This window comes from Streptopelia decaocto (genome assembly GCF_964273445.1).
Source record: "Streptopelia decaocto genome assembly, chromosome: 15".
Classification (NCBI taxonomy): Eukaryota; Metazoa; Chordata; class Aves; order Columbiformes; family Columbidae; genus Streptopelia; species Streptopelia decaocto.
In genome coordinates, this window is record NC_138670.1 from 10,612,601 (window position 1) to 10,640,249 (window position 27,649).

The 27,649-nt window shown below is 50.7% G+C and overlaps 1 protein-coding gene across 2 annotated transcripts in view; it reads right to left on the reverse strand.

Moving 5' to 3' along the window:
- SRRM4 (serine/arginine repetitive matrix 4) overlaps nt 1–27,649 on the reverse strand; it is a 44,664-nt gene continuing 17,015 nt past the window's right edge. The window contains exons 3-13 of one of the 2 annotated variants that reach the window (XM_082066017.1): nt 25,321–25,407; nt 24,901–24,972; nt 23,902–23,928; nt 23,156–23,206; nt 20,135–20,221; nt 19,003–19,159; nt 10,281–10,618; nt 8,613–8,825; nt 8,245–8,355; nt 6,546–6,689; nt 1–5,884 (exon numbers count right to left, since the gene is read on the reverse strand). In XM_082066017.1, coding sequence (XP_081922143.1) covers nt 5,620–5,884; nt 6,546–6,689; nt 8,245–8,355; nt 8,613–8,825; nt 10,281–10,618; nt 19,003–19,159; nt 20,135–20,221; nt 23,156–23,206; nt 23,902–23,928; nt 24,901–24,972; nt 25,321–25,407 — 1,552 coding nt within the window. In that variant the 3' untranslated portion in view covers nt 1–5,619. Of the gene's footprint in view, nt 5,885–6,545; nt 6,690–8,244; nt 8,356–8,612; nt 8,826–10,280; nt 10,619–19,002; nt 19,166–20,134; nt 20,222–23,155; nt 23,207–23,901; nt 23,929–24,900; nt 24,973–25,320; nt 25,408–27,649 lie in introns of both variants that reach the window. The other variant, XM_082066016.1, reaches the window with a different exon arrangement.

Sequence of the window (27,649 nt, forward strand, 5' to 3'; positions counted from 1 at the left end):
AGAAGGAAATACTGTCTGAACCTTTATTGGAACCCTTTTTCTAACCAGGCTAACAACTCGGATACCCCAGGAAGACTAAAGGATACATTATGCATTTCGATGGAGAGCAAAGGGAGTTTTACAATGAAGTCAAATGAGCAGATGCACCAGTGTCATTTGGTAAGGAATCAACCAACAGGCGAGAAAACAAGAGACACCGTTTCCCTCGCGGCTTTTCTCATGCCTTGGCTTTTGTTCTAAATCTTCTCATTCCCTGGGTTTCAAAGGCGGAGAGCTGCCCCCGGGCTGGTGAGGTTCAGGGTGTTGTTCTGTAGGTAACAGCCCAAAAGCTGGGATGCTTGACTGTGTAGCTGTTGCTACAACAGATGCACCAGTGCTTCGGAGACCCTCCTGGTCATGTGCAAACTTCCAGGTAGCAGCAAAAGTCATGAGAATTATTTATCCTCTGGTAGAGAGGTAACAAAACCCCACTGGACACTAAAGGGCAAAGTCCACAGGCAACTAAATCCATCCCTTTCTCAAATATCCTGACAGCCCCAGGGCTCCTGGCCAGCTTGGCAGGAACAGCCCAGCACTGGGCACTTGTCGGCCGACGCCGGAGCCACATCCGCCCCCACCAGCCCGGGCAGCTCTGGCATGGAGCACAAACACCTCCCACTCGGGTGATGGGGACAACGGCAGAGTGACACTGCGGCAAGCCACGATTTTGAGCACATCCCACGCTTTTTCGGAAGCTGGGGTAGATGCCTGCAGCAAGCTCCGGCTCGTGTTGGAGATAACAGGAGAGACCTCCCCAGTGCTGGTCTGGCCACCTTCCCCGAGCTCATGCCCAGGTAAAGCTGCTGGTTCTGGCACAAGGCTCGGGAAAGGGGACAAAGCAGGACATGGCACAAGGAGGAGGGTCTCCAGGTGGGCAGGGTGGACATCCTTGCTTCCTGGTAGAGACCATGGCAAGTCACTTCAACCCTATCCCCTTCCTTGCACCAATGAAAGGGTGACAAGTCCTCCCTTCCTCCAGCGACCACTAAGAGCCAAGAGGTGGTCGGGTGGGAGATCAGAGATCCCCAGGGATCTTTGGTGATCCAAGCAGCCCTACATGGCACAGAGGATGAAGAGCTGCGTTCTTCCTCCAGCACAGCTGGTCTGTTGCCTCTGAACACCCAACACCTTTCCAGGGGGTTGTGACTTGTCAAGGGAAGCTGATCCAAGAAGCTGAAGGATTTTCCCCTGCCTTGCTCCTCGCCATCTAACTGAGGTTTCTCCCCAAATCACTGGTGGTTGAGGTCCAAATGAGCCTAATTTGTCTGTCAGATGCCCCCATGTTGGCAGGTGACAGCCTCAGTAATTCACCTGATAACTCTCTCCAGTGTAAATGGCAACGGCTCAACAGCTCCTGCCTTCATGGACCCAACAGCAAGACCCAAGTAGCTTTTTTTAAAGTAATGCTCAATAAATAGAAGAAATAAATATTAAATAGAGGCTAAGTCCTCTTAGCCTGTTCAATATATGTACAATGCATAGCAAAATAACAGTGATTGGCTGTTGCAGACAAATTTGGTGCAAATTCAGTCCCCCAAAACAACAAAAACATGGAGCAAAGTCACAGTCAACATAAAGGAAAACTCAGCCAAATGCTGTAACCCATGGAGTAAAGAAAGAACGCAACAGTGCTTTGAAATATCCCTTCTCTTTGCTTCCCAGCAAACCTGCAGAGATGGTGTTGGGTTTTCTGTACTCTGACCCCAACGCTGGGCGGTTGGGAGAGGGGGGACGAGCCTCGCTCGGTGTGACAAACCCAGAGCCAAGGCTGGTCCAGGGAGCGGGGAGAGCCAACAGCACAACTCTGGGGGAGAAATCCTGGGTGGGAAACACCCTCTGTGTATGAGGAAAGCAAAACCCTCTGAGATACCACCTCCAAAAGATGGCCAAGATATTTTCCCCAAGCCTCGCTGCTCTGGGTGAGGCTGCGGCCGGCCCTGGGCACCCCATGTGCGGCCGACTGCGGGCGAGCAGTGATTCACCAACGCCAAAACGACCGAGTTGCCTTCGCACCAGATGAACGCTGCTCTTTGCAGACAGAGCCAGCAGCAGTCTGAGATGCCGGATGCACAGCAAAAGTCCATAAAAGCAACGAAGTGAAACAACATTAAAAAGAAAGGAAAAAATAAAGCGCTGGCAAAAGGCACAGAGACAGAAAAGCTCATGGGCTTCTCACAAACTGACAGAAAACCCAGTTGTCCACTGACAGGGAGGGTGATGTTCCAGTTTGTACTAAAAATCTTAAATAAGTGAAAAAATAAATACCACCACTGAGGGAGACTCATATGTATATGCACAGGTGCACATATACATACACACGCACAGATATATACACATACACACAGACTTGGGTAGATCCCGTCACCCGAGGCTGGGTTTTGCATCATCTTCCACACAGATCGCTCTCTCACGGCCTCATTTCTGTCGTTTTTCCATGGGTGGGTCATCATGCAGGGATAAACAGGGCAGGGGAGCCCTGGCGACGCATCCTCCCAGGGAAACCAGCGGTGCGGGTGCCGAGCAGCCGGGTTTCGAGTTGTTGCTGCCTGCGGAGCCAAGGGAAACAGCGCAGCCGCCAGCTGGCAGCCGGCCGGCGCCAGCACGGACCCGGCGACACTTCCCCAGCAAACCGCCCTGCGCCCGGCCACCGGCACGCAGACCCTCAGCGTCACCTCTGTGAGGTCCTAGACGCGTTTTTCTGGTGACGCCCATCACAAATCTAATGGGAAAGGCTAGATTTTAACGTGAAAACGGATAAACAGCTCTGCCCTGCATCCCTCTGGCCATCACATGCTCTCTGTCCTGCTCTGGAGAGCGCAGCCCAAGGGACACGCTGGCAGCAGGAGGGACCGTCACTCCTCCAGCCACCTCGCCGAGAGGAGTCGGCGCTGTAAACCTTTACACGAGAACAGTGGCATGGATACATTCAAACAAACGGATAAACAGATCCAAAAATAACTTATTGTTACCAGAAAAAAAAAAAATTAAATAAATACTGGTAATGGTGACCACCTGCATCCATTCTGATGTACAATTAAAAAATAGAATAATAATAAATAACAAATAAATAAATAAATAAAGAGGTTGACTGCAGCACAAGTCTGCTCGGGAAGCCCCGGGAGTGTTCGGCTGCCAGGGGCTGTTGGAGGGGGGGCAGCCCTCCAGGTGGGTCAGCCGGACGGGTGTAAAGCCACCGTCACCCCCACGCGACCCTCAGTCATCTCCTGTCCCACGGGCGGTGGGCGCTGCTGCCCTGATGCGGTGCTTGGATCATCCATCCCCAGCCACCAGGAACTCGAGTCTGTTATGTGTGGTATTTACACTAGTTGCATGAAGCCACTCTTCTTCTCTTTCCCAGTTTCTGACCTCCCGGCTCGCTGCTTCCTCGCCACAGACGCACATCTGTGTCACGGGGTGCTGAGGGGCACAAACTGGCCTGAAACATGGGCAGATCTGGGGTTTTGGCTCCCATCGCTGCATTCGGGTGCTCCCAGGGAGCTGAGGGGTGGGGTGTTTCAACATCGAACTGGGAAAGACTCTTTGGGGAAGAAGTGTGAGGTTTTCAGCCCTTTCCGAGAAGGGAGTTCACTGCAGAAGGTGGCTGAGGCGTCGCTGTCAGGGCCAGCGTGGGAGGGAAGGCAGCAGCACCCCACTGCGAGAACACCCCATCCTGATGCCTCTGTCACAGCCCTGGCTCAGCCCTACCAGGAATGCCTTTCTCTGTGTCCTACAAAGTGGTCTCCCAGGAGACAGACAAGTGTCCCCACCAAACCAGAGACCACATCAGTGCCCAGCTCTGTGCCTCGGCCACCTTCACATCACCTACAGAGAGCAACTGGGGGGGGAAAGGAGCTAGGAAAAGGGGGGCTTTGGGGGCTGAAGGCACAGGACGAAGGGAACCAGCAGTAGGAAGGACACTGGGAAAAGGGACCCTTGGCATAAAATCTTCCCTCTGTACCACCCAGGTGGGAATCCACCCCCAGCTGCTGCACTTTCCAACAGGTTTCTATGCTTGCTAAGGTAACTCTAGCGGGGGGTTGCATTTCGTTCTACCCCCTCTCCTCCTCCAGCAGATGCCATCTCCACTTAGCCCTTTTCTGTGACATTAAAATGACACACCTCCTTGACTCATTAAGCCCAAACTCGTTAATAATCATGCAGGATGGAAGGGGAGGGGATGGAAAAAGGGAGGGAGCCTTGGTCTTAAGCCCAAATTAGCGTCTCTAAGCACCCAGGTGTTGTAAGAGAAAGAAACTCCCCAGCACCAGCTCAGCCTGTGCTGGGAGAAGCCTTTGTTACCCTGCAAAACACAGTCATTGCGCAGGCAGCTGGGCTGGCAGGGAGACAAAACCCCAGGGCCCAGGGCTCTCCTGCTGCTTGTCTGCGGCTTCCTGGGAAAACAGGCAATTAGTGGGGGGCCCTTCCTGCCCCCCTGCACTGCTCCATCCTCCCAGTGACAAACTGGGGTGAGTGCATCTGCCCCAGCTCAGTGCAGGCCCTGTGATGGGGCTGCTGATCCTGCCTCAGGGTCTCAAGGAGAAATGATTTCCTGAAATCCTCTTGGCATTGCTTAAAATCACTGCCTGTTATGAGGAAGGGGAATCAGGGTCCCCTGGCTCACGCGATACCCTTTTCAAGCCCGTGTGCTCTCACGACACCCCACAGCTTGGCTACCTCAAGTCCTCACTGTCCCACCACCATTGTGCTCCAAGGGCAAAGCTCCTTCTAGAAAAACCTGAACTGTCCCCAAACTGCCAGAGGGTTCCTCTGAGAAGGGAACCCCACGGCCACCCCCTCCCACGCTGCGGCCTGGCCCTGGGAGCACAGCGTGGAGCCAGCTCCCCTCTCCCTTGTACCCACCAGCCCCATGGCTGCTGCGCGCCTCTCAGCCTTTTGTTTGCAAACAAGTCACAGTGCTGGGGGTGATAAAACAACCCTGCAAAAGATAATGCATACCTGGGAGGAAAGGGCAGGGGAAAGAGATGGAATGGGGGGGGATTTCTAGCCTTCTATTTATAGCAGGGACTGGATGACTGGTAATAAATAAATACTCTCTCATGGAAGAGGCCTGCTGCAGAGTGGGCAGAAACTCTGGAGGAGAGACCCAAGGGACCTGATATTTGCTGTGGTGGGGACAGGTCACCCCCACTCGTCACCAAAGCTCCCCAGCAAATTCCTCCCTAACTGGATCTCTCCCTCCAACAGAAATTAATTTGCTGGTTCCTGGTTTGGCAGAAGAGCAAGGAGCTGAATTCTTCCCTTTGGACCAGCTGGTAGTGCTTTGGAGAGCAGCAGCAAAGAGGAGACGGGGACATCGGGGAGGATGGAGCAGGTCCGTCGAGACAGACCCTCTGCAAAGCACCGACCCTTCTTCCAGCCCTGGCCTGGGAGCTGGGACTGATCCACCGCTCCGCAGGGTAGTGAAGGGGCTGCACCGGGCACACGGGGGCTTTACTCCAAACCGGGGAAGGGGGGCCCGGTGCTGCCACCACATCAGTATCAGGGATGATTGCTATCGATGGCCAGGTAGGTGGGAAGAAGCGGAGAATGCCAGGAATTCGGAGGTGACGCAGGCACTCCCTAGCGATGCAGGCTGTCGGAGCTGCCTCCTGAGTCATAACTCCTGCTCCTGCTCCGGCTGCTCCTGGGCCCCGAACTCCGGCTGCGGCTCCTGCCCTCCCCGCTGCTGCTGCTCCAGCTTCGGCTCCGGCTTGTCCGGTAGCTGGAGTAGCTCCGGCTCCTGCTCGGGGAGCGGCTAAAACTGCTGTACCAGGAGGAGTAGCTGCTGGCGCTGCTGGAGGAGGAGGGACTGGGACGGTAGTAGGGGATGGGGCGTTTGCGGGCACTGTGGGGACAGGGAGATGAGCGTTAACCACAACACGAGGATGGATTTACTGCCAAAATCTCACAAAAGCATTGCATAGTCTGCACAACACTCCCCAAAAACATGTTTATTTAAAAGGAAAAAAGAAAAAGAGCAGGTAAATAACAAGCCTTCAGATTCAAACCACTCACCCCCGTGGCCATGGGGAATGTCCTGAGCACCAAGCCTAAGGCCAGGCCCTGCCTGATGTTGTCCCAAAGAGCCCTCAACGTGAGGGTTTTAGCTGATCGAGCTTGTTACATTATGCCTAGTTGGGTTTCTAAAACACTTTTGTTCCTCTTATCAAAGGTTGGAGTCAATGTTTGCCTCTCTCTACAGTGGGGGACATCTACCACAGGAGAGGGTGAAACAAAAAGCCTGTGAGGGGGATGCTCCTGGTACCTGCAGGGTGAGTCCCTGCTCTGACTTCATTTGCGTTTTTTTCTTTCTTTCTTTGCCTCTAACCTGGAAATCCTCAAGCTCTAGGAGGGGTGGAAGGGCCTGCTGATCAGGCTCAGGGAAACCAGTTTGCTTCTGGAGCAACCTCCTCTGGCAAGGGCTGGGACCCAAGAACAGCCCACGTCCCCCCACGGGAGCACTGGCTGAGCCTGTCTCCAAATGACAGGACCGCACGTCCCCCTACCTCGTGATGCGCCGAGCTTCGAGGTGGCTGGGAGAGTCTCTCCTGCGCTTCCTCAGGGGTGAGTAGGACCGTCGCCGCCGCCGGTCACGCTCCCTGTGCGACTCCTTCTCGCTGGAGCCGTACTTGTGCTCTCGCTCACGGTCTCTGGGGAAGGCACAGATTGGAAAATGTCACTGCTGGGTTTTTGGCCATGGAGGCAGTGACCCAGGAGGGCACAGATGAGTGGAGGACACTCAGCTCCAGAAGGGATCCCTCTGAGCAAAGCGCTCTGGTGGCATCAGCCCTGAGCACACCACCTTAAGCTGGACAAAGAGACACCCACCAATTGTGTCTGGGGGTTTCAGCAGTGTCTCCTGGTGGCCCCATGCTGCCGAGAAGGCTTCCATGTACCCGTGTTTGTGGATGTATTCTGTGTTTAGCTCTACTACAATCACTCTTGCTGGCCATGTTGCAGAAGCAGGTAAGAACCAGGCTGCCAGCAGGCTCCCCGTGAGCAGGGCCCCAGTACCCCGGCAGGGCTGTGCAGCTCTGCGCGGCTCCCAGAAGGAGTGCCGGAGTTGCTATGGTTCTCTCCTTTGTTAAATTCCTATACACGTCAGCACAGGCCCCTCCGTGGAGTGTGGCTGACTTCATACACCCTGCTCAATGCCATCTGCAAAGCGACATGGTACAGGTCAAGGGCCTGATCCTTGCATGCAAGAAATATTTTCCTACACCAGTGCAGGGATTGTCGCAGCTGCCAAGAACCAGACCTAGGGAATGTAACATTTTAAGGGTGCAAAACATTCTCAGCAGCAGAGATGTTATCAGAAAAACCTGCCCAAAGGCATCTCTAGGGCTGAGCTATGAGATGTGTGTTTTCTGTGGGGTGTGGAGGGAGTAGAGTTGCCCGGACTGTGTTTCCTCTGCTGTGAGTGCCAGCACAAGGGTACCTGCTATCTGCTCATGCAGCAAGGGCACTTCCCAGGGCCTGATAACTCTTTTGCAGAGACACGACTCTGAGAAGCGGAGTGTCCTTCCCTTCTGCAATCGGATCCCTCCCTGACATGGGTGCAGCCCTGCTGTGGGAGCTGCCGCAGGCTCCTCGAGCGATGGAAGCTGCGGGCAGACTCAACTAGAACCTAAGGCTCTGCCCACCATTCACACCAGCATGATAGAGAGGGACACTCCTTGGCTGCTCCTGTGAGGCATCTTTCACTCGCATGAGGCCCTGGCAAACACCATGAGCAGCCCTCTGTGCGCTCTTGGCTGCATAGCGTGTCCCTTGCAACGGCGGAACAGCCGCTTCACATGCCACAGGCTCTAAGCGTGAGATATCATGATACTTCAAAGCCAGCGATAAAACAGGTCTCCTTCCCACCAACCTACCCCAAAACACACACGCTTTGTGTGAAACTCCCCTGAATCAGTTCAGGGCAGTCCTTGGCTATAGGAAAAATGCTTGTCCTTTTGCAACCAGCACCAGCTCTGGGGCAATAAACAGTGAGAAATTTCCAGTGGACTGAGGGCCAACACACTGCCACATGCCTTAGTGCATGTCCCCCTGCTCCCTCTCACCCGTTGCTGGGGACCACAGCACCCAGCGAGGAAGCTGAGGGAGCAGTTTGGGGCTGGCAGGAGCCAGCAAAGATGTCACAGTCCAAACAAGTGATGGAGGCAGCGCGAAAGCGAGAGGCAGCAGATGAAGAGAGAGCTGTACCTGCTTGGGCTGTAGCGGGAGTAACTGGGGCTCCGACGAGGCCTTGAACTCCTGCTCCCAGGGCTTTTTTTGCAGGATTTGGAGGAATAGCTGGGGGAACGTGAAGAAGACCTGGGAATAGGCAAGAACTATAAGAGTTAAAGATACTGGAGGGTGAGGTTGTATGAGACTCCTCAGAATCTGGGATCACATGGGGAAAAGAGATGCCCCATATTTCATGCTCTGGGATCAGCTCTGTGTGAGAAATTCACTCCAAGCCATGTGGATCTCTAGGCACCCCCCAAACTGTTACATCTCCTCCTGCAAGGAGCCTGCCAGAGTTAGACCTTGCCCAGGACCACAGAGACAGCCGTTTCAGCTGGCCTTACCTCCTTCCTGAAGAGCAGGACCTGCTTCGGGAGTACCTGGGAGAGGCTTTGTGGTGTGAGGAGCGGGAGCGGCTGGAGCCAGGGGAGGACCTGCCCGTGCTGGTGTAGGACTTGCTGCGGGAGCATCGCCTCAGTGGGGAGCTGTGGGCTGGGGACGGGACGAAGTTTCGCTGCTTCTCTTCCGAACAGCTGAGACACAAGGACAGGCACCCTCTGTGAACACATATTTGGACAGTCATTGAAGCTGTGGCTGAACTGGGACTGGTCCCTGGTTGAGGGGAGCACCACGCTCCAGCCAACAAGTGCTCCCATCCTCCCGTTCCCTACCTGGGGATAAAGACCTCCCCGCTCCCCAGGCTGCTGTGTGTGTGGCTCAGAGCCCAGGAGCTCACACCCCAGGCTGTGCCAGGGGTCTCAGGTGGCACAAGGGACGGCTCTCTGCCCCATGGCCAACACACCAGAGCTGTCTAGTCAGCAGAGCCTGGGTCAGGGCAGCGAGCAGAGCGGGTCCTGGGCAGGGAGTGAGAAGTGCTTGAGCAAGGGCCTGTGCTCCAGCCTGGCTGTGCAGCAGCACAAATGGGCATGTCCCATTGCATTTGGACAGGGCTATGTGAATTCCTCCACCTCCACAAGTGCCTGGGGTTAGAGCCCAGCAGCCAGGGCCAGCTGCAATCCCAGCTCCACCCATGTGAAGGCAGAGATATCCCACTGCGGTCACAGTGGTAAAAGTATATACAGCCCTAAAATTTTACCCTCTGACTTAAAATCTAGGTCTTGTTCTTCCTAACACCAATTCCCCTGGCTCCCTCTCCTCTCTCTTTCAGTACTCCCACCCCCAGACCACATCCTGGCTCCAACTTTCAGCATTTACAACCTGAGGGCAGGAGCTGGACGAGCTCCCTACCACCACTGCCTGAGCACAGCCCTGGGTACCCGCCACCGCGCTTCAGTGCCTTCGTCCCCACCATCACCGTGCAAACCCCCAGAACGGAGGCAGTGATGGAGGCCGGGACCTGCTCCCCTCTCCTGATGAAGACCCGTGGCACTGGACTGCTGTGTTACCCCACAGCCAGCAAGGAACCTGTCCCCCCCATGCTCCCCACCCGCAGGAGATGCTCTCTTGTCACCCAGGACCAGTCCTGAATGAGCTGGAAAGGGACAGGCTGGATTTGGTTCGCTGGACAGGTGAAAGAACAGCCTGTAATGGTTTTAGCAAAAATGAACCCCATGCCCCTTCCCCACAGTAAGCAGAGGGGGAGAATGAGCACGGCAACCCCCGATGCACCTGTCAGGTTTTGCCCAGAAGGGCCAGCAGCTCTCTATTCTTTGACATGGTTGTGTCCAGCTGAGCAGGGCTGCGTTCAGGACACGGCTCGACCCAGGGCCAAACCCTGCACCAGCCACATTAACGCCAGAAAAGGTGGCACAGGCAACACCCAGAGGTGTGACGGTTGGGTTTCATCTTCCTCCTCAGGCTACAGCATTGGTCATTGCTGGGTTCTGGACTCCAGACTGGCAAGACCGTGGGTCTGATTTATATCTAACTGCCTCCAGACCACAAAAACCTCCCTGCCAGCTCACCACTGCAACCGGCGAGCGGGCAGGAGACACAGAGCAACAACGTACCAGGCGTTTGGCTGCCAGCAGCAGCTACTGGCAATCACTGACCTTCGGTCTTGTCCCTGGGCATCTGGAGACAGATTTTCCAAAGCTGTTCCCTTGCTCTGGGAAAAGCAACTGGTGAAGGAATTTCCTGAATCAGAGCTGTTATCGCTGTTGGCCAGTTTGGACTTCCCGGACGAGAAGGCATGGCCAAAGCCATCATGGACTAGACTTCTTTTCTCCTGGCCGTCCTTTGCCCTGGACGAGCTCGTTTGAGTGGAAGGAGGGGAGGAAGTATCGTTTCCTGAGTCATATTCATGATACTCTCCGTTCTGGCTGGCTAGGTTGCCAGGCGGGCTGTCTGTTTTGGTAAAGAGGTCAGCAGAAGACCCTGACTGAGAGATCTGAAAGCAAAAAAGCCATTTGGCATTGTTTGAACATTTCTTTTTTGGAGGGGGGGACTGTTTTTGGTTTTACTTTGCCTTTTTTTTTTTTAATAAACCCAGAAATTTTACCATCATGATGCACTGAAACAAAAGGAAAGGAAAGAAACAAAGTAAGAAAGCAAGAGAAAGAATAAAGAGGAGAAAAAGCCAAAAGCACATATCCCTGAAAGAAATCCACACTAAGAAGAAACTTCTTTTCCCCCTGCTATGATAACGGGAAGATTTAGAGATCATGCAAAGAGTATCAGCATGCAATTCATGTTAAATAAAAGAGTTCAACAACATAAATGGGCAACCAAAGAATCAAAATATCTAACTAAATAAAAAAAGGTATAACAAAGGACAAAGCTTTATTTAACCTTAACAAGGGGGAGGAAAAAAAAAAAGGAAATGGGTATATAGATATAAAACCCCTACGTAATCTTTGGAAAGGAAACAAAAATGAAACAAAATCTTAAATGACCGAATTTTTTAAGCTTCCTTAATAAAAAGGCTAAAATAACGTCACTAAAAGAAGCAAAGAAAAAGAAAATCAATGGCTTCTGTACAAAGTAAAAACTGGCAAATAAGCTTATTGCTAAAAAAAAAAAGAAAAGAAAGAAAAAAAAGGAGTGGGAGGGGGGAAAAGAAAAAAAACCCTTTGGAAATAAAAGGTATACACATATTCTTTGTGTGCTCATTTCCCCCTGAAGAAGATATAGCTAATGCGCTCAAGTGACCTCTAATAAATTCCCTGGTGTCTTGCGGATAGCATCCACTTACCCATCAAGAACTCCTCCTTTAGTAGGTAAGGTGTAAGAAAAAAGGAAGAGCGGGCAACATAAGTCCATCATTAGAGTCTCAAATTACATGAAAAAAACATAAACCCTCTCTTCACTCCACACTGCCAACTGTTCGCTTGCCTCCTCTATGCAAATGTCACGACTGCTTTGTGTCTGCTTGCTTGTCTCGCTTATTATTCATTTTTGTTTCCTTCTGCTCTAAATTAGGCCGTCTCGCCTGTTCCTGGAGGCTGGTCGCTTGTGCTGAAAAGTCACAGCTTGCACTAAATCCCCTTGGGTTTCACAGAAGTGACAAAGGGAACTCGAGTGGCGGAAGAAGTGAAAAAATAGAAGAGGAAAAATATCCCCCCCTGTGCTGCGTTGGAGACTGGTGGGGAAGGGGACAGCAGCCCTGCTCCTGCCAGTGCCTGTGGGGGCGTCAGCCGGGCCCTGGCTGGGTTTCGGGGGGTTGCTGAACCCAACGGGGTCAGCAAGGACCCCAAACCCACATGGGCTGCCCTGGGCAGGGCTGTTGTCTGGGACCCTGAGCACCACCGAGGGGATTTACACCATCTGAATATTTTATAGTTCAGTTTTAACTCCACTGGCATCTACCCAAGCCAGTCCAGGAACGTACAGGCACTGGGAGGGAGGCTATGGTAGCGCTAACGCCTGTCCTTGCAATCTGGGGAGAATTAGGGCCAAACACAGACTTAGCAGGTCTGCACTCTTGTGTGGCCTCCTCTTTCACCCAGATGCTCTGCTCTCCTCATTCCCACCCGCAAGGTTTGCTCCAGGGTCATTAGAATGTGCACACATAGGTTTGGTTTCCCCCACTCAGGATAGTCCTCTGACACGATCCCTGCAAGCCACGGTCCCTCAGACACCTGCCTACGTCCTCACACCGTGCTCTGGGGCCCGCATGCTCCACACTGGGAACCTGGGCCATGCCCTCACAAACCTCGGGTATTTTACGCTGAGAAAACTACACTGTAATGTTGGCAATATCCCAGGGGGCAGTGGATCAGTTGTCACAGAGCAGGGACAGTCCTTTTGGAGGGCTTAGCTCCAGAGTGGCTGGCACAAGGACAGGGCTTTTCCTTATCCACAGAGGGGCTACAGATGCAGCCTGTGTCACGTTTGACATGGAGCTTCTTCATCCCATCAGATGGTGCCTTCACATCCACCCACCTGCCAGCAGCACCTGATCTGTGTCCCCAGGGCAGCTGCTCCCAACTTCGTTCAGGAGGTGCTAACGGGGGTGGCCAGTCTAGTTCAGGAGGTGTTAACTGGGACAGGGACAGTGACTGGGATGTGTGTGCTGAACCAGCAGCGACTGAAACCAGAGCGGAGCTGCCCACGCACACAGCGGCTCTCAGCACACACTCCTGCCCACAACGTCCTCACACTTGGAAAACTCCTGGAGCTGGAGATCTCCAAGTCCTTCCTATGCTGCCAGAGCATTTACTGTTTCTGGGACAATGGACAGAGGGACAGGAATTAGCCCATCTCAGCCAGTCCATACTGGAGCTGGGGACCCTCCCATCCCCACCCCATACTAACTTAAAAGCCATGCTCAGTCCTAACTGCGAGGCACTGGGAGCCCCAGCAGCAGACATGGGAAATGAAGTGATCCTTCTTCACCAGCCAGCTTGCACCTTCAATGCAGAAGCCCTGGACAGAGCAGAAACATCTTCCAAATGCTCCCAACTAGGAATGACCGGAAACACACATTGCAAGGCCTCATTTCAGCATCTTGGTACTGCTCCTTGCTGCTTTTCAGCTCTAGTACTTCTCTGCCAGTCCTTGTTTACTCCAGTAGAAGTTGGAATGTCGAAGGAGCATATGAGAGCCAGGTGTCGAGCTCTCCTCTGTTTGTCACCAATTCTTTCTGAAACCCTGACGCCACATCCAGAGCCCTGAGTGAACTGGTCTCCTTGCTATGAACCACTGCGCTCTGCCCAACCACGTCCCAGAAAACACAGGGCTGCCCTTTCAGATATTTTTTTTAAAAGATGCGTTATGGTTTGCATTAGATTTGAACCCTAACCAGCTTTTGACCTTCCATTTACAGGCATAAAAACACCACATGAGGGGCTCCCTGGCTACAGAGGTGGGAAAGGCCTGGAGTGGGCACGGGGCTGCTCTGAGGGACACTGACCCCAGCACCACACATGCAAACACCTTGTTTCTGTTCCCTTCCAGTCTAAACCACAGGTCTTTATTTCTGCCAACAAATACAGCAGTTTCTTGGCATTTCTAAAAGAGCTTTCAAGACTGCCGCTGGGACCTGGGACACATTCTCTTGCTTTGCCTTTGCTGACGTCTGCCTTCAAAGTAGCAACTGTTGTCAGCACATCACAAAATCTGTCAAATGATGGGGGCATCAACAAGCTCCTCTGCAGTAGCAGCACTCTGGGAAGAGGTAAGATGTGGACATCAGTGAAACACGGAGCCCACAGCCTGTGACAGGCTAGAGGGTCTGGGCAGGGAGAGCAGTTTCCCAGCCCCACCACCTCCAGGCACCAGGTTGCAGCCAGTAGCTTCCTACAGGCTCCAGGGCAGACTCTGTCCTGTGGCAAGAGCCAGGACAAGTCTCAAGACGCTGAACTTGCCTGTCCACTCGGAGACAAACTCCCCATCTGACAGCCTCGGCTTTGCTTCTGGTCCCGTCTGAAAGGCACACCAGCCACCGGAGACGGAAATTGAGCACCACATCTGAAAACACTGTGCAGAGCTCAGTTGAATTCTAATGGCTTTTTATATTTCTAGGGTACCTTAAAAAGAGTCTGCTCTTTCATGAATCTAATTTTGCCTATGCGAACATTTGGATTTTTTTTCCCCTTCTCTAATAATTAAATAATCTCAGTGAACTTTGCTTCCTCCAGCTTTCAGCAGGGGACCTACTGCTGCCCCCAAGGGAACCCAAGACATATATTTATCCGATTATTCTTTTTGTTTCAAATCATTATTTAATCAAAATGAAGGAAGAGTAGAAATGAGGCCCTCGCTCATACTCCAGACTGTAATTTTGAGTGCAATCCTAGACCAAGAGGCAGTGCAGTCTAATAGGTTACAAAAATACAATCACTGCTTGTCTCCCAATTAAACCGAACAAGTCCATTTACTGTGCTGCAAACAGCCCTGAGGTGACAGACAACTATACATTTTCTCAGCCATAGGGGGACTGAGAGTCATCAATGAGCAGCACGGCACAGCCTCACTTATAGTTGGAGGATTTATTTTTGGGGTCTTTTTTCTCTTGTTTTGCAACTCTCTTCAAAGTGAAGTTGATTTTTTTTTTCAGAGGTGCATAATGTCTCCCTTTCTCTCCTTTTCTCTGCATTGTGACAATGAAAGGAATAAAAACCCTTTTGTCCATGACCCCAGCCAGCCTTGCTCTCGGCGAGGACCCAGCAGACATCTGCCGAGGAGCAGCACCTGCTGCTCGGGAGCCGGGCTGGGATCCTGGCCTGGGGTACCCGGTACCTCCATCTCCCAGCACAGGGGCTGGGGGGAGAACTTTGCCCAGGGAAATGGGTTCACCTCTGCTGACAATTTGCCCCAGCTGAAAAGCCAATCTCTGCAAATTAAGGGAGTACAAAAACCAGCGGTGCTGTAGGATGCAAGGAATACTGAGTGGAAAATACCTCTTTTTTTCTAGCTGGAGAGTCCAGGGTGAGGCTTTCTCTACCATGAGGGCAAAGGTAAGTCCAGAAGCATGGAGGCAATGGCACAACTGTGCCTGGAAGGCCAGCGCTCAGGTTATTTGGGGCTGGATGGCAACACTGCTGAGCAGCCTGGCTCACAGATCCATCGCTGGGGGTAAGTTCCTGAGAACACCAGGCAGACGTTTGCTCCTTTGCAAAGATCTTTTCAGCCTGTGGGGTGCAGCAAGGGTCGTGTGACAGAGGCCAGGATGTCCCCATCTCTGCTTGGGCCAAACTGGCACTACACCAGAGCAAGGGTTTGCCTTCCATCACCTCCTTTGGCACCTGGTGAGCAGCATAGCCCTTTGATGGCCACAGGCATCCCTCCATACCCCAAGGCATCCCTCCATACCCCATGCATCCCTCCATACCCCCACACTGGCCTCCTTGCAGTCCCAGCACCAAGCTGCAAATTTACCGGGCGATAACCAAAGGTAACCTCAGTCCCCTTGCTGGGAAAACGAAAAGCAAAAAAAGAGGACAACTTCCATCTTTATGGAAAGCTTTGCCTTTGGCCTCAAGGACCCTGTTTGTTGTCAGAAACATGCTGCCTAAGGGTTAAAAGAAGAGCTTTTCCTACATAAACCAGGCTAGAAAATAGAAAGGAACAACAAGCCAATACGCAGGTCTGCTGTAAGGTTTGCTGAGCCCTCCTGCACACGCTGTCCCAGGCTCTGCACAGTATTTCTCCCCTTCTACCTTTCTGCAGACACATGAGCACAAAGACAAACAGCATCATTTGCAGCAGCTGTACCCCACCGAGCCTCACTGGAAATCTGGCTCAAGCCTGTGTTAATTTGTGACATTGTAAATGGGTTTCAGTGGAAGTAAAAGAGCTGGCAAGGAAAGCGTATGCAGCGTGCAGTTATCTTCATCAGGTACAACAAAGGCAATTAGATTCACACCCTGCAGGTATTTCTATTGCACTGCTCAACTGAAAGCACAGTGGCACGTAATACATCTGTGTCGGTGTGGAATAAAGTGTCTGCAGCAGGTTAGGGGTGTTTGGTTCAAAAATAGATGCCCCATGTTACCCACAGTTTCTCTGCATGCTGAGGCACAAACCCACAATCCTGTTCCCAATAGGTGGTTATTGCAACTGCATGGGATTAAAGGGAGCCAGAGAAGCTTGGGAATTCACTGCCAGAAAGAAAAGTAGTGGGGAACTTTGGGGTGTTTCTGCATGTGTGCATGCATGTGCGTGTGCATCAACTTATGCACAAAGGCAAGAGGGCAAGAAGCAGCAAGGTAGATGCGTAGGCAGGGCACTGTTGTGTATGCTTTGTCCCTCACAAATTACAGGTAGACCTAGTTAGAAATTGTGGCTGTTCCAGTAGAAATGAAGGAAAACAAATGGTAGGGAGGGTAGAAGTTCCCACAAAATGCTTCGATTTTTTCCGAAGAAAAATAATCTAGAATAAAAATTGTCTTAAAAAGCAAAATCTTTGATTTGGAAGTGCTGTAGCATGAGCTAATGGGAGTTTGAGTGTTGTGTCTCTGGACTGGCAGGTTTGGATCCTCCCTGGACGATCCCTGTCCTCCGGAGATACAGCGACGCAGCTCCACAGGTGAGGGTGGTTTGGCTTGGAAGCCCCAGCCAAGGGAAGGGGAGGGAGTGTGACACACCAACCCCCACAGAGGACTGAAACGTCGTGGCTTTGAATCCTAATTTTGGAATTTTCCACAAAATCTTTTCCCGCAATTTATTTTTTGATGTGAGATCAACATCTTCTGCAAGAGCACGTTTTCATTTCCTAACACATCCAGGCTGCTCTCAAAGTAGATTCTGACAGAATTAAGCTTATTTATAGAGCAACCAGTTAACTCACAAAAAGGAGAAGCATCACAGAGCTGGGTATAGTCATCAGTAAATGAGACTAAGCATTCCCATTCCGTTTTTCCCTTGCCAGTTTTGAGTATGTGATATTTAATGACCTTATTCAGAAAAATTCCACGGGTAGCACTTAACCAAGGGCTTCAATTTAAACAAGTGCTTAAATGTGCTCTTGAATGATGTCCCAAGAGAGTGCACTTCTTTTTGGGAACAAAAGGCCATTAGTGGGTTGCATGGTAAAGGTACTGATGCCTTTTAGTTATTAAAATATTTGCCGTGTTATTAACCTTTACTAGAAAGAATGCAGCAGGGGCCTGATGACTTTTACTTTACATCCATCCCCTGCATCCGTAACTATAAAGCTCCGCTTTTCCCTGCCCTGCAGCTTGTGTGCTCGTTTACTCTGAGTGAAGCAAGTGGAAAGGGGAGTGCAGCATGCTTGAGTTTAGCTCATTTGAAAGCTTTTACAATTTTAAATTAGAGTTTACACTTGCTCAGGGAACAGAACAGCTTGTAGTCGGCCTCGCAGGACTCAGGGAGCCTGGCTTCAGAGAGAGGAAACCTAGTACCAATTAAAAACCAGGCTTAGACTTGAAAACATTTATGTAAAATACACAGCTTGAACCAAAAAAAACCCAACAAAAAGCAGCCACCCTGGTGACACGATGCAGTCTTTGGCTGGTTGGTTTTTGGGAGGAGTTCTTAACTCATTCCTACCTTCCCAGGCTGGCAGAGGCTCAGGACAATAAAAGCTTCATACCTTGTTATTCTTCCTTTGCACGTGCGCACACACACACAGCTAAGCGTGGTGTGCAGGTTCTGCTATTCGCTCTACCTTATATGGTTTTATAAGCAGTGACTCACATGTGCATTACGCACTCGGTAGATGTATATAATGAGAGCAAATATGCATATCTATAATGCTGAGACACAGCTTGTGCCTGTCTGTACCCACGTATAATCTCTGTGTATTTTGTTCGGAAGACTGTCTGTGCGGGCGAGTGGATCAAGTCCCTCCTCTTGCTGGCACTATCTATCTCATATCTGATGTAGCTACTGCTTATGGCAGAGCTATTTCCAGTTGATAACTGGGCCTAAAGGAGAAAAATCAGTTCTCCATTATATAGCACTTTGGGGCTTGGAGGACTCCATAGTCAAGACACCTCTAAAGTTACACATCCACACACGGGAGTACCAGATTCTGCACTACCTTGAGTCCTATGTAGCGATTTATCTCTCCAGAATGCCTATTGGATACTAACACCACGATCAAAGAGCATCACACCTGTGCTTTGCAGCTACCAAGAACAAAGGGGAAACATGCCATGGAGAAGGAAAACTTCTTATCAATCTGTATCTAATATTTCCCTCCATCTCTTGCTCCCTCACTTCTAAGGCATGTATTATACCATCTCTTTCCACATATATGGAAAAACATCCCAAGGCACTGTGCCTGATTTTCCCCTCGGCTGCATGTGCAGTTCCCATTAGCATCAACGGGAGCTCCTTGTAAGTTCCGAATTTGGCCCCTGGGCTTGTCAGTCCGGAGCAACAGTGATCCTAGAAGGATCCTGATAGTCAGAAAACATCCCCTGCCAATAATCACCAACTCATTAAATGTAAATGTTTCTCTTATGTATCTTTGATTCCCTTTCTTCCCCGAAGTGCTGAACTTTCGGACATGAAGACCAGTGAATTAAGTTCACATCCAGCTGAGCAAAGACTGCATAACAAACACTTCCCTATAAAATATCATTGCTGGAGGCCACTTTTTTGTTGTTAAATGTCCTCAATTCATTATTCATAGGCTAGAGCCTTTGCAATTTTTTTCCCTCTCCAGCCCCACCCTTGGTGTGAAAGTGCTGAAGGAAGGAATGACTTTAAATACATTGAAGAACAGCGCCATTTATAAATAATACAGTTTTAACCAACTTTGTCTAACATCGCTACAATTGAGTTATAAAAATTTCATATCTGATTTCTTGCCCAGATTCCTGTGGCTAGTTCAAGCAAAGCAGCACAGTGTGTAATACTTACGACTTCCTTGGGCGACAGGAAGCTGTAGAACGAGAGGGTTTGGCTGGTTTTTTGGCTGGCCTGAACCTCTGCAGAGGCGCTTGGCTTTGCTGTGATCTTTGAATGGTGCCGGGAGCGTCTCCGCCGTGTTTTACGCCCTTCCTCCCGAGACCTGGCTCTGTGCCTCCAGAAAACACAAACAGTCAAACCGTTATTCCTCGATACTGCAGCAGTGCCCATTACCAACTCCATGCGGAACCCTTGGCAGCTCTGGGCTGGGCCATTGCATGTGGGAGAAGGTCTTCCACCTGACTGCTTTGTGGAGCCATGATGGAAAGAAAAGGGGTGTTTTGCTTTTCTACATTCGAGAAAAAAATACTTTGCAAGCAGGCTTTGGACCTTAACCTCAAATTTCATCTCTAATTCCTGATTTTATGGTGACCACCCTTTCACATAGCTTTGAATGTCCCTATAGTAATACACCTGCAAGAGAAGATGCTCTGCTCTTGCACGAATACCCCTCTAATTACTGATCACATTCCTCCCCTCACTGATACTCAGCTTTTCATAAGAAAATTCCCAGTACTTAGGAGGAGTGAAGCGGGAGAGCGGGGGTGGTGTGTTCAAGTGCTTTCAGAAAACCTGAAGCATGAACTCATGATGTGTATAAACCATGCGACTTGCTACTGCAGTGATGCCAGCTCTAGCACCAGCATCCATTTAACTGGCCGCAGGACGCATCTGTCATCCACAGGACAGAGATTTTAATCAGGTCAAAGATAGTGGCTATAGACTGCCATGGGCAAATAGATTTCCATTGCTAAGATCATGGTTAAGGGTTTCCTGGGACATCAGCAGTACAGAGCCCTTGGGCTGGGGAAGGGAGACTAGGCTGGAATCAGTTGCCACGGGCTGATCATCAGCCAAGGGGATTAGAAGTGACTGCTGGACTGAAAAGCTGCAGCCACAGCTCCTTGAGGCAAAACCCTCCTGTGGCCAAGAACACAAGAAGCTCAGCCCCCACCGTGTGACATATCTGCCACCAGAACAGGATGTTGCTCTGCACAGAGTTTGCGGGTCACACACACTCTCACAATCACATCCTCGAGCCCCCCGGGAAGGACTGCAGGACGCTCGGGGACAGTGACGTTACCTGCTTCGGCAGCTGGGGGAGCGGGAGTCGGAGCTCTCTGAGCGAGAGTGGCGATGGCGATGAGATTTCCGGGTGCGCCCACGAGAGCTTGAAGAAGCAGAGAGGAAAAGCACCATTAGGCTGGCAAAACAGGGGGATGCAAGAGCCAGCAGCTGGAGGCTGAAGTCAATAACATTCAAATCAGAAAGGAGATTTGCATTTTAAAGAGACTGGTGTGTGAAACATTGTGCAGGACACCAAGGCATGAGAAATTCTCCATCCCTTCATAGCCACACTGACCTTAAGGCAAGCCATCTTACCGAGATCTATCCTAGCATTTTAACTACAAGCTATTAGGTTGGCTCTGTAGCCTGCTGGGGGAAGATCTATGCACTAGCATGCAGGAGGGCAGCGGGCAGCTCCAATTCTTTCTGCTTTCAAGAATTCAGAGAGCCATGTGCCTGCCCATCATCCTTCAGTCTGCACTAAGCCAGGGAACAGCCTGGGACCTTCTCGTTGCTGAGCGTCCCTGGGGAGCACTGTCCCTCCAGGCACCCCATGGCAAAGCTCCAGCCCTCACATTTCTTGCTCCAACGCTCTCTGTAGGGCAGGCTCCTTGTTAAAGAGCAGATGCAGACGGACAGGCTCCAATTACTGCAGGACACTCAGTGACAGCCAGCCTTCCCCATGCTCTCTGCGGTCCAGACAGTCCTATAGGCAGCTCCTATGGCTGCTATATAAAGTACAGCTTTGCTAATGGCAGCCTGCCTTACACACAGCTCCTCCTCAAGGGCAAGGACCATTTTACCTGCCTTCTTACAGGTGTCCAGTCACTGCTGCTGCCTTTTCTGACAGGGCCCTGGGACAGTCACCAGCAAACTGTGCACAGGGACACAGGTTCTGTGCCCTGCCGAGCTTCCCCTTGCTCCCTCCAGGCTGCTCCTATGGGATGACCTGGCCCCGTTACTGAAGGGCAGTTCCTGCTGGTGCCAAGAGCTGAAGTCCTGCACGCAGAGAGCAGGGTGACGTGGTTGACAGGCTACCTGTCACCTCCTGTGCCCAGTCCCTCTCATCGTTGCCCACCGCAGCAGTTTATTTTAGGTCTGGCAGTGTAACCATCTGCTCAGGCTGGCAGAGCAGTGCCAGCAGGCAGAGCTGGAGATGAGCTGGCTGGTGGGAACAGTCTGCTTTCGTGGCCGCGTTATACCAGGCACTGACAGCATTGACACAACCTGCCTGGACCGCATTTAGCAATCTGCCACTATAAAAACTCAGCAAATCAATTGCTTGAGAACAGCATCTCCTTTAAGATGAAAGGGCAACCTCCCGGACAATTGCTTGAATGCCACCTGGCTGTTTTCTCTGCTGCTTCTCACACCCTATGATTATATTTTTACAAACTTCATATGTTGGGATTCTCCTTCCTTATTTTCATACAGCTGAAATCGGCAACACTGAACATCTCCCCCTCACGGGGTGTATTGGTATGAAAACCCGTGTTTGCTCTTCACCCTCTGCATCAGTCCTTCCAGCTTAAGAGCTTTCCCTTTCTGCAGGAGGAAAAACTGGTCCTGTGTGATTTAGATCACCAGTTGCTTCGCACAAAGATAAGCCAAAGCAGTGTGATTACACAAAAATCCTGATCTCAGTTGGCTCATGGGATCCATCTGATCCACACCCTGGAGCAATAAGGTTTGCAGAAACTCGGAGTCGCTCAGCTCTGATTTGTGAGCTGAAAGACGAGGGCTGGTTTATCCCTAAAGAGCAATTCTGGCAGCTCTCCTTCCCCCCAGTCAGTGCAAGCAAGGATCTGATCTTTGTTTTTACCATAGTTGCGTACTGGCCACTGCTACACTGGGTTTGGGAGATTCCTGCTTTTACTAGTAACATAGGAAGCCTCAGTTTTACCACTGGGATTTCTGCGTGCACAGCATAAAACAAAACAAAAAGTGTCTGTGCTACTGAACACATAGAAATCATATGGAAAAGGAGATGGGCTTTCTGCACACAATAGAGATGGTCTGTGCAGGCAGCACTTGCTCTGCACCTCATGGATTCCCAGTCTTCTCAGTCCCAGGGTATATTGGGGTGACACTGGTGGTGTCATGGGTTATTGTCCCTCTGTCTCCTTTCTGCCTAAGAGCTAAAAGTTGTGTTGGGATGAATTAAAGGGCAGGTCCTACTAATACCAAACAAACCTGCAGATTTCCATCTGCTAGCCTAGGTTCTGTCTCTAGCAGGGTAGCCCAAGTCCCAGCAAAGCCAACCAGGGGTTTGGTGCCCAGGGTTCAGCCCTACAACTGTTTCCTTGCTCTGAAAAAGCAAGGTGAGAAGCTGCAAGTTGCAGTTCCCAGGGGAAAACAGAGAAGAAAGTGTAAAACAGAGAAGGCTTAGAGGCTTTCCTTCCAGCCCCGAGGAACCACATTTTATACCATACCACTTGATTTTCTGCCCCACAGGGCAAGGACTGTGCTCTGCTAACACTCCAGGGCAGATGTGAGCCTCAACCTCTGATTTTTTCAACCTACATCACTTCCATACAATCCCTTCTCTTCCCTAGTCCCCATTGCTTTCTGCTCCCATTCAGATCGTTGGTTGTATCATATACCACGAGTAGCCCCTACTGGAACCTCCAAGAGCAGCAAATAAGGAGGAGCTCAAGCCCTTCTTGGAAAGCGCCCCAGCCTGCCCTCTGGGCACCGCGCTCCGCACATTTGAGTTCACCCTCTCATGCTGCCCTCAGCAGAAAAGCTGGAGTCTCTGCTCACAACTGGATGGATAAGACACTACATCCCTGTGAGATACAAAGAAAGTTCTGAATGAGGTGGCACAAAAGAGAGGGTGAGGAAAGATTTCCAGCCTCTGCAAACCCTCTTCCCTTCCAACAAAACCAGAATTGCTGGTTTTAGCTGCGAAATAATCCTGTGAATTGCTTAGGGCTGTGCAGCAGGCATTCGCTCCAGGGGACCCATCACATCAAGCATTTCCCAGCCCCGCAGCTCTGTGCAGGCAGGGCAGGGAACACCATGAATCACTACTTACTGTTTCTTGTGTTTTCTTTCTTCCTTTCTCTTACTTTTGGGGCTCGAAGAACTAAATAAGAAATGGCTAATTAATTCGGAGATCTCTGTTCTGATAAAAAGCTGCACAATCACACGTCAATGTCACAACCAGATTGCCCGAGAGCGTGCAATAAAAATGAAAGGGATTAACAATTCTGCTGCAGCACAGGGGGTCTGAGTGCCTGCTGACAAATCTGCCTCGTGGGCTTGGCCAAAAAGGAACCTCAAAGGGATCAGCCATCCTGGTGACTCTGCATTTTCCCATAGAGAAGATTAATACTTTTTGATACGGTACGTACTGGAATCAGGAGAGTTCTTCCAGTATACACCTGTGAATGTTTCAAAGATGGGCACTGCTGGGGGATACCAGACTGTGTGCAAATTAAACCGTAAGAGAAATGAAGACTCAAGATGCAGGATGGATGCAACATGGATGAGGTTGCCAGGGGCCACATTATACGGTGAGGTCTTTTTCAGTTATGTGCTTGATTGCACAGGTTGGGCTGGAGACCCGATTCCTGTGGGGTCTGAGGAACACATAAGCCTGAAAAGGGAGAGGGTAGACCCAGACCCACAGGGAATGGGGGGAGTGAAGGGGATTCCACAAGGAGACGCAGAAGAAAAGTGTCTTCTGCCCCCAACCAGTGAACATCAACCTTGTGAGATCTGGAAGACACCATTAAAGTCACATTTCTAAGGGACCACGCACACCTGCTCAACTCTTACCTGTGTCTTCTCTTCTTCGAAGATAACCTGCAAGACACAAATATGTACATTGAATACCGGGTCTCACAGAATGGAAAATCTGAATCAGAGACGATGTGCTTGCAGGGGCATAAATGGCACTGAAGGTTCAAAGCCAAGGAGCATCTGACCCAGGACTTCTGTCACGAGATGGCATCCATAAAAGAGCATAAGAATCCCTTCTTAGGAAGGAACTATTTTAAGGGAGTTTCTATAACCTTATCTCTCCTCCTTTCTCCCTCACTTTTATTTAATATTCAAGCTCAACTTTTACCCATTTTTAGTAGCTTCTCTCTTTGGTTCAATGTGTTATAAATACATGAGCTTTCCAAGGGAGACAGCATCCACTGTTCTCTTCAAATGCTGGTTTAATGGTTGAGAGAAAACAGTAAAATCTTTGTAATTTTAAAATTTTATTGTGCTCTTGAAATTAAAAATAGGCTTCAGAAGGAGAACATGGAGGCAGCCACGTGGGGCTGGGAGGGAAGACTGAGATGTGGATGGGGTGTGCTGGGCTGAACCTTTTCCTGGTCCAAATGCTGACACATGTTGTGTAGGCTGGGGACAAGGGACAGGAACCAGTGCCAGCCCAGAGCGCCGATCCATTGGTGTCCCAGGGGCGGGCGCCATGCGAAACAGGACAGCGGGCAGCGGCTCTGCACACATCGCACTAATTCGGCTCATCTGTCTCTCTTCCCCCACACCCCAGCAGCTCATGTTTATCTCTCTGCTCTGGGCATGCAGCCCATTTCGTGCCCTCCTCGCCCAAAGGGACCCCAGCTCTGCTGTTCGGCTTCCCCTCCTGAGGGGGCTCTGCGCCCTGGGCGGCCATTACGGAGGGTCAGGGCTTGGACACCTCTCTCTGCCCTCCCGTTGCAGAGCTCAACCAGCTGTGACATCAGTCACGTCCCCCACCCCTCATCCAAACACCCCAACAACCTCTGCCAGCAGGGAATTACATTTTCACACACAAAAAAATACCTGTTTCTTTTTCGCTTCTTGGAGTTTTTCTTCTTCTTCTTCTTCACGGGCGAGGGGCTGTAGGAGGGAGACCTGAGGAGGGACAGCGGTGTTAGGGACCACACGGCTCCCCATGGCCCTCCCCGGCTACCCCAGCCCTCACCCCACCGCCAGCGGCATCTCCCCGGGGTGACGAGGGGCCAGGGGGCTCCCGGACCCTCAGGACGGGCTGCAGGGTCACCCCGGCCTGCACGCCCTGAGGGGAGGGCGAGAAAATGGCGGCGCCTTCCTCTACCTGTGGCCAGGGCTGAGACCCCCAGCCCCACACACGGACTTGTGGGATGTCCAGTCTTCATTTTACACACCATATTTTTCCCCCCCACATGCAGCTGAGGGTTTCCTGTCCCCTCTTGTCCCACACACCACCATGGCCACCCTCACCTCCTTCGCTTCTTGCGACCAGATTTCTTCCTCTTCTTCTTCTTCCCCCGGGCTGGCAGCAGCGCACGGTCCCCATCGCACGAGGGGCTGAGGCGGGGGACAAAGCCAAATAATTTAAAATAAGAAAAATAAAAGCTGAATCATGGGACTGCTCCTCCCCATCCCCACCTCAGGGATGTCCAGGGCAGAGAGACCAATTTCCATGGTGCACCCGGGGTACAGACGAGCACCTAATTACCCTCTAACGAATAATTTTGTCACACTTTAAATCAAGTGTCTCCTCTGCGGGTCTAATAGAGATATAATGAGACAGCTACTGTACAGCACAGCAACGCTGGATGATTACTTAAAACATGTTTGCTAAGGTTAACAACTCCGTAACAGATTTATAGGTTTTGTTGCTCTTTGTAAATATGCTTTAAATAATTAATTGGCATTTAATTTGCATACAATAATTATTGCAGCCAGATGCATCTAGCTATAATAAGAGACTTGACATATGTTAAATAGCAATTGATGAGAAATATATACATTTATTGAGATGCTATGGTAATTTAACAAGATACAAATCTCTTACACAGTTGTTAAACCCTGGAAAAAAGCCTCCTGTAAATTAATTTATTTTTTAAACATACGACACTGAATTGCGTTATATTTCAATGAAAGGCAAATACCATGATTAAATTAATTCAGATCACTGGGCTGAAAATATGACAGATATTCTGTGGCTACTCATTAACCAAAGCAAATGCTTGTAAAGATGGGGAACAGCTGGTGACAGCCTGCAGATCCCCAGACTGATCCCAGATCTGTCTGTGGATCCCCAAAGGGATCTGGGGGTGAACAAAACCAGCTCCTCAGGGCTGCTGCAAAAATCACTGTTGGAAAAGAGGGTGCTGGGTTTGTGCCTCAGTTTCCCCTCTTCTCATCCCACCAGACACTAGTAGGGAATGTGTGAAGGTGATCCGGTGTTTGGACAATGCTGTGGGATCTTCACTACAGAAACAACCTGAAAACTGAGCAGTTTCTGCAGAAAGAATTAACGTCATGTGCAACAACAGTCCTAACACAAAGCCAATGTCGCAGCACGTTGACCTGTCAGTGGCAGGGGATGTGCAGGGGAAAATCAGGCTCCACCTCCCCAAAACACTTGCACACCTAGGGCTAGAATTACTGTCAAAAATCACGCTATCATAAAAATCCAATTGCTTAGTGCTTTTAATACACTTTTTAAAAATTTGATCGCTCTGCAAAATGAAACCGTATGCCAACACTTTAGTTGTGAACTGTGAATAACTGAGTGTCAAGTGTTTCCAGTGCAGTAAATCCGAGGTGCGAGCACATCACAGCCCCTGAGCAGCACCCAAACACCTCTTTGTGCTCTCCTTCTCCTCCCAAGGACCTCACCAAGCAGCAGAAATGCTGCTATGGGATGTGGCGCACTTTGGGCTCAGTGGGTCTTTTTTCTGCATAAAGGTAAAAGAAATGTCTTTTCCAAGACAGCTTGTTCCCGCTAAGCTCAGACATTGGCCCAAGGTCAACCTAAGGCTCTGTTCTAGAGACCAGAGACCTGAACACCCATCTCAGCCCCTCTGTTAACAGGATACTGGACCCCAGCACAGATTTGGGACCCCCAGCAAGCAGGTCTGGGTGCGTCTCAGCCCCCTCGCCCAAGGGAGAAACCTCTGACTGTGCTGTGCAGCCACAGGCGGGTTCTATAGAGCCCTCTTCCCGCTCCCAATATAAAGCTTTTTGTCTTTGAAGTGGAAGTTTTCTCCCTGCACTGATCCGATTTTAATTGTTTTGCCATGATTGTAATCAAAGTCTAATTAAAAGTACACTTTAGATTATTGTTCCGGTTAGCCTGAAATCTGAAGATATGAAATGTGCTGTCTTGCTCTTTCTTTCCAGCATCTTTAACCAAAGGGAGAGGCTTTAATCCCCGAGGCAGTTCAGCAGCCAGGGCTCAGAGACCCTAGTTGCTTAATTTATGATGTTTGATTCATTTCCCGCCCCCCCTACTCAAGTTGTCAAGGGCTAATGATGAACCGATAAGGGAGCCGTGTCCTAACGAAGGCAGCGCTGCGGGTCTGATCTAGTTGTGAGCAGGGGCATCACTGAGCAATGCCCAGGCGGGGGTAGCACACAGCGATGCTGGCAGGTCACCCATCTTCCAGCCAGGGCCGCTGGCAAAGGGGCTGTAAGAACAAGACGTGCACGGGAAGCAAACTACAGGATTTCATAAAATGGCGTACATTTGCGGTATGTTCACACAATCATTTAAGCTCTCACAGACCCCAGCAGGGGCTCAGGCTGCGTAAACAGTTAC